The following is a 6,239-nucleotide window of genomic DNA, read 5'->3' on the forward strand; positions in this document are numbered from 1 at the left end:
CACAAATTTAAACACCCCACTGGTTGGACATGGAGAGTGAAAAATATGTAAACAGCAGAACATGCTGCGTACGGTATCTAAATTACCACTGTATATAATACTTCATTATTGAGCTTTTTTACTACTGTGTATATCTTAAGATAGAGGTTTGATTCAATAATTCGAAATAAATACAGATTTAAAAAGAAAAAGTGAGCAAAGGTTGAGTCAAATCAGCTTACAGAGAATGAAAGAAGATGTAACTTCAGTCAATTCACCCTGGAACATGATGACAGAGGGCAACTGTTTCTTGATTGTGAGACTTCACCATTATTTTTAAAGTTATATTCTATGGGACCCCTCCCATTCCCACACAATTCTGATCAGAAAGATTCATTTCTTTTATTAGTTCCTGCTTCTTGTAGTGAAATTGATGAGAGAGACGGTTGAGGCAAACCCACCCGTCATCTTCTTTTTGCCATCAGATTATTAACACCTTCCTTGAGAAACAAACAAGCTCCATCCTCGCAGACAAGACCTGATGGCTTCATTTAAACACCACCTTCTGGAGCTAAAGGTCGCTGTACTCAATGTCATGCTCATCTTTTACCTCACGTTTTCCCCTTCCAAATCAGGTAAAACAGACACAAACACCACTCGATCTCATCGTATATATATATATACACACTCACTGTAAGATTCTATTCTGTTTTGTTGTTAATTGGAGATCGTTTTGTTTTTTTGGCACAGTTGGGTCAGTATCTGTAGCAGGTAAGAATGATAACAGTAGTTGGAAGCAAGAGAAAATGGTTCTGGGTTCGAGGCCTCCCAAGTGTTTTAACAGGTGCCTCAGCTGCAGACCTTGCATGGCTGCTTTAGTTGCTTCTCCTAATCATAGAAATACTCGAAGCTCTTCGTATCAAGGTGATGAAAGCTACTATCTACTGGCCTGGAAATGCAAATGCGGAAATAAATTCTTTCAACCTTGAGCATATATATATATATATATATATATATATATAGCTTAAAACCCATTTAGCTTACAGTACAGACTTTGCAGTGTAGTTTGAATCTTTGTTTGCCCATTTAGAGATGATGTTGGTATCTGATATTTATATTTCACTTCTTCTAGTGTCATTTTAGCTTTATATTCTCTCTTTATTAATGGTTTTGCTGTATTTCTTTTGGTTTTAAACAGTGCATGCAATGATTATTTTGGGTGCATTTTTGTTTTACTATTTCGACTTAAACGCAAATCAATTTTCAAGATAAGAGAGGTGAGTTTCTTAATTAACATACTGTTTACGTTGTTGACATCCCCCCCCCCCAGTTTCTATTTTGGGTTTCAAATCAAAGTCGATTCTCCCAATAATTTTTCATCCATCGGGAATTGATCTTTTGTGACCAAAATAGAATGCTTCAATACACAATCAAATAGTGTAAAATCCTCTTCTATTAACGTTCGGTGATCCCAAAGAGTCGGGGGGAAAAAACTCAGCACTACTCTTTACGGTAGGATTCCACAAACTTTTCATTAAGATTCGTCTCTGAAAAAAATCTTATTATTTTTTTTATCATTTTAGTTCGTCATTACTGATAATCCTCATTGGTTTTTGTTAAAATTGATGACGTGTCAAATGTAATATTTTAATAAAATATGTTTTTACGAAAAATATAGGAACAAAAATCATAATTTAATGAAATTTAATTTTTAGAAAGAAAATAGGTATGGATACATTTTTTTCAAAATATAAATTGACAGATATCTTGATATATATACATTTTTATGATTTTATTGGTTAAAGAAGAATCGGTATATTTTGCAGTTCCAAGATCCTTTTTTTTTATGGAGTAGCTAGCAAATTAAGAAGGTAGTTCAGGTTTATTGGTTAACGAAAATTCCGATCTTGATCAGCGCGTTGAAGCTCTAAATTTAATCAAACTGAGATCCAATAACAGTAGTTGCGGTTGCGCAATTCTTGCAAGGATAACCCTACAAGACCTAGGACACTTGGAAAACATGGGGAAAAAACAAGCCAAAATGAAGGTTATGGCAGCCATAGCCAAAGCACAGCAATCTGAGGCACCTAAACATTTAACTTCTCAAAGCAGCCCCTCCATAGAGGTAAAATACAAAAGGAAACACTGAAAGACTCTTAAAAGAAAGATATTTAAGGACTGATTCGAACAACAGATTTAATAGACTGAAAAAGGAAAGAAAGCTAGAACAACAGTTCCAGCAAAACACAACTAAAATCTATGATTGGAAACTCAAAACCATGACTTGATGATGGATCTCCAGGAACCATGGCTGTGTACAACAGACTCTCCAGTGTCATGAATGCCTGCAAAAATTGAGATGGGTCGGCCATCTGCCAAACAGCCAAAAGTCCCCTGAAAAACACCAAGCCATAGAGCAACCAACATAGCTACTTGGTCGAACAGAAAATCCTGTGCTGAATGTTGCTACCTCTGTGAGCTGACTATATGAGTTTCATATTTCTACCGAATTTGACGGCGTAAGTATAGTTGTTTCAGATGACCCTCGATTAGAAAAGGATGTCACATCTCCACAAGCTCTCCACAAGCAACTCAATGGTTTGGGTGCTGATTGAATTACAGTGCTGGAGATTCAACCCTACCAGGGTCTTTCCCAATTTTTCTAGGAAGGTTAAACTTTTGTTTGATACCCCTGAACAACCAGAAAATGAAAGGACTTGCAGATTGAGTTGCTCAGCATGCGACAAGGCAGCAACGCCGACATCGGTGATTGCACACCTTGACACATCCAGGTCGTTAAGGAAAACACAATTGTCTGCAACTGCAACCAAACTTGCATCAGTAATCCTCCTGCAACCATCTAGATTAAGCAATTTGAGGGTTGCACCATGTAGCCTTATCAAGGACACAAGGATCTCATCAGTCAAATTTAAGCAGCCACTTAGATTCACCTTCACAAGTCCTGCCTCACAATTCTGTAGAAGAGGCAGAAGACCTGCATCTGTGATGCCGCATAGCCCGCTCAGATCCATATGTTGAAGCTGAGGGCACAATTTGCCTACCATAGCCAGGCTGACGGTTCCAAATCCAGGGCAGTTCCTTATTGACAAGAATTTAAGGGAATTGCATGGGGAGGACAAAGGAACTCCCAAGGATATATCCTTAATTCCCATGCATTTTACTAGGGTAAGAGATTTTAATCCACAGTTTGAGAGGACACCGATAATCCCGGATTGTGTGACCCTGTTGCACTCTTCCAACTGCAGGCACTCAAGAGAACCTGCAGACTTGGCAAAAACCACCAATCCATCACCAGAAACAAAGTAACACCTGCGGAGGCACATCTGCTTCAGGTTTTTGCACCCCTTTCCAATGGCTTCAAGACTAACATCGGTTACCCCCAAGCAAGAAGCAATAGTTAAAGAGATCAATCTTTGGAGACCCAGAGCATTACCCATCACCCAAAATCCCTTCTCGCTTACATTTTGTAGACCACCAAGCATTAGATTTGTCACAGACTTGCCATAGTGTCCCATCACAGCAAGAGAAAAATCTGTGATACTCAAACCCTGAAGCTTAACCTTTGAAAGAATGGAAGATGCTGATGATAACAGGCTTGAAACTCCATAATCACCAACAAGCGGGCAGTCCTTGATAGAGACAGACTGCAACTTGGGGCAGAGCTTTCCGATAGCTTGGAGGCCCTCATTACCAATCTTTGGGCAGGATTCGATGCTCAAAGCATTCAAATTAGGACAGTTCTCAGCGATGGCAATTAGCCCCTTGTTTGAAACCAAAGGGCACTGGAAAAGGTCAAGCTTCTCCAACAAATGGCATTCTTTAGCTATTTCAGACAGACCTTCATCTCCAACATGTGGGACGTTCCATAAAGAAAGTAGCTTGAGAGAGGGGCAACAACGGGATACGGCAAATAGCCCAAAATTAGCTACTCCACGTGAAGAGGTGCTTCCCCTAATAGAAAGCTTCCCCAAACCACCATGACCGCTTGTTCCAATGGCAACAGCAGCAAGCCTCATGTCAGTTGCTTTCTTCCCTTCCAAGCGCCTTGTAAGATAACCATACTCCTCCTCAGATGAGAACATCTCAATATCGTCAGAACTTGACTCAATATTCTCCTTGACCGTCTTTGATGACTCGTATTCGCCCTTTCTGATGCTGGTCAGAAGCATAAGCCAGTGCTTTGAGACACAAGCACAGGAGCTCCTTTCTCTGCCCCCATGAACACGCTTAAAGATCTCGACAAGGCATTCGTCAGGAAGAACATGGATTGATGGTTGCTTATTCTGCTCAACATCTGTTTCCCCAAAGATAAATTGGGCACTGATACGAGCTCTTTTACTGGGAGGGCAGTACACATCCACTTGGGAACTGATTGAGCATAATCTACCCAAGTCTGCGGAATTTGTATAAAAGGACCCTCCAGAATAGAAATCATCGTCACCTGAAATTCCAATAAACATATCATCATCACCTACTCGATACAATGAGAAAATCAGACATATTCCTACAACAATATTTCTTTTCCCCTTCCAAGAACAATCAAACAACATACAACCAAGATAATTATTTGGTAAAAGCTTCCAACTTTTGATGCAAATCCTCAATGATTCAAACCTTGTAATACCATATTCATTAACTAATGAATCCTAAATCCTTTGCCTTCATTTTCTAGTTCAAAACTAACACTAGCTAAAACCAAATAGTGCTTAATAAGATCAAGCATATAAAAACACCCAAATAAATATTATACACATCAAGATAGATTATTATTACAGTTTCAAATTATAAATAATCAATCTAAGAATTAAAAACATGTCTATAAACTCAATCCCAATCTTTACAAACAAAAAAGAAAAAAAGTTTACCACCGTAATTAACAAGAGCAGGCATGGTTGAATCCAAAAGCAGAAACCTTTCTGAAAATCCTCAGACCCGAAAATGCAACACCCAAAAAGCAAAAATACTAGGAAAACGCAGACCAAGTGTAACTCTTGAAACCTTGAATGCATCAGAATTTGTTCAGAAGGAAGAATACTGAAACCCCAGTAAGCAGGGGGAAAAGAAGAAGAGAAAAATGTGTTATACGCTGAAACAGAACACAAAGAGTTCTATTTATTTGATTGGGGAAAAGAGGAAAAAATGCCGAGTTGAGAATTTTCCATTTGATTAGTAATTTAAAATTCTTGTCTTTGGCTGCAGATACATTATCTGACAACTTGTGCACTGCACATGCAATGTATCTTTCCTTGGAACCTGTTTTCTCTCTTTCTTTAGTCCAACCAAGCTACCGGTTCCGGCTACTTGCCTTTGAAATTTGAACAGTGATTATGTAGTTGTTTTGGGATTTTACATGCTAAATTTTTTCTATTTTGTTAATTAAATATTACGTGGTTCATGACAGGCCTGATTTCAAAATTTCATTGATATTTAATCAAGATTGATTTTAAGCAGAGAAGATCATTAACTTGTTTTACTAGTTAAATTAGATGAAATATTTATTTTGTTTAGTGGAAAAAGACAATAATTTTATTTTCTTAGTTTGATGGGTAAAGACCAAGTTGGACAGTAAAACTCAAATTTTAGGATGAATGCTTGCATTATCTTTGTTTAATTTGGCAATGGTTTTTGTTCATCAACCACTTATGATTGAAATCCATGTCTCTTAAAAAAAACCATTTTCTTAGATGTTTAAATTTCATGTAATTATTTTTACAAACATTTAATTTGTATTAAGATATTATACAATAAAAATGATACTCTCTATGTTTTATTAAAAGTGTCTCTTTTGATTTTTAAAATTATTTAATTTAAAACATTTTATTAAAAAGTCAACGAACAAAAATACTTATATTTCTTTTTTACCCTTATATGTCTCACTTTTTTATATCTATCAAAATAAATCAATTAAATCTATCAATCACCTTTCAAGATAATTTTATTATTTCCTTAATCAAATATATCGCTTAAAACTATATACATAGTCAATATAAGATACATATTATGGAACATGAAAAGTAAATTTTAAATATAATTATAATATAAAGTGGTTGAACCTCAGTACCTTGCATTACTTTGATTGGGCAAAATAAATAAAAGCTCAAAACTAGGAAAATGGGGCCTAAATAGGCAAATGGGTCGGGTTAAAGACGAATGGAGAATTATGTGCAATGAATTTGATTAGCTCTTTCTTTTAAGGGGAGGGCTCATATTTTATGAATCCATCTTATGTAGGTCCAATA

The 6,239-nt window shown here is 36.7% G+C and overlaps 2 protein-coding genes across 2 annotated transcripts; one reads left to right on the top strand and one right to left on the bottom strand.

Moving 5' to 3' along the window:
* Positions 1 to 416: 416 nt before the first annotated feature.
* Positions 417 to 1,006, top strand: LOC120149229 (EPIDERMAL PATTERNING FACTOR-like protein 1). The gene is made up of 2 exons (XM_039162090.1): positions 417 to 614; positions 730 to 1,006. The coding sequence occupies exons 1-2, from the start codon at positions 521 to 523 to the stop codon at positions 966 to 968; spliced, it is 333 nt and encodes a 110-aa protein (XP_039018021.1). The 5' UTR covers positions 417 to 520; the 3' UTR covers positions 969 to 1,006.
* Positions 1,007 to 1,913: 907 nt separating this feature from the next.
* Positions 1,914 to 5,220, bottom strand: LOC120149221 (EIN3-binding F-box protein 1-like). Its single transcript, XM_039162083.1, has 2 exons — positions 4,866 to 5,220; positions 1,914 to 4,441 (listed from the first exon to the last, which is right to left on the bottom strand). The coding sequence occupies exons 1-2, from the start codon at positions 4,888 to 4,890 to the stop codon at positions 2,529 to 2,531; spliced, it is 1,938 nt and encodes a 645-aa protein (XP_039018014.1). The 5' UTR covers positions 4,891 to 5,220; the 3' UTR covers positions 1,914 to 2,528.
* Positions 5,221 to 6,239: the final 1,019 nt, after the last annotated feature.

The sequence above is a fragment of the Hibiscus syriacus genome, unplaced genomic scaffold, assembly GCF_006381635.1.
Source record: "Hibiscus syriacus cultivar Baekdansim isolate YM2019G1 unplaced genomic scaffold, ASM638163v2 tig00110998_pilon, whole genome shotgun sequence".
NCBI classification, from domain to species: Eukaryota; Viridiplantae; Streptophyta; class Magnoliopsida; order Malvales; family Malvaceae; genus Hibiscus; species Hibiscus syriacus.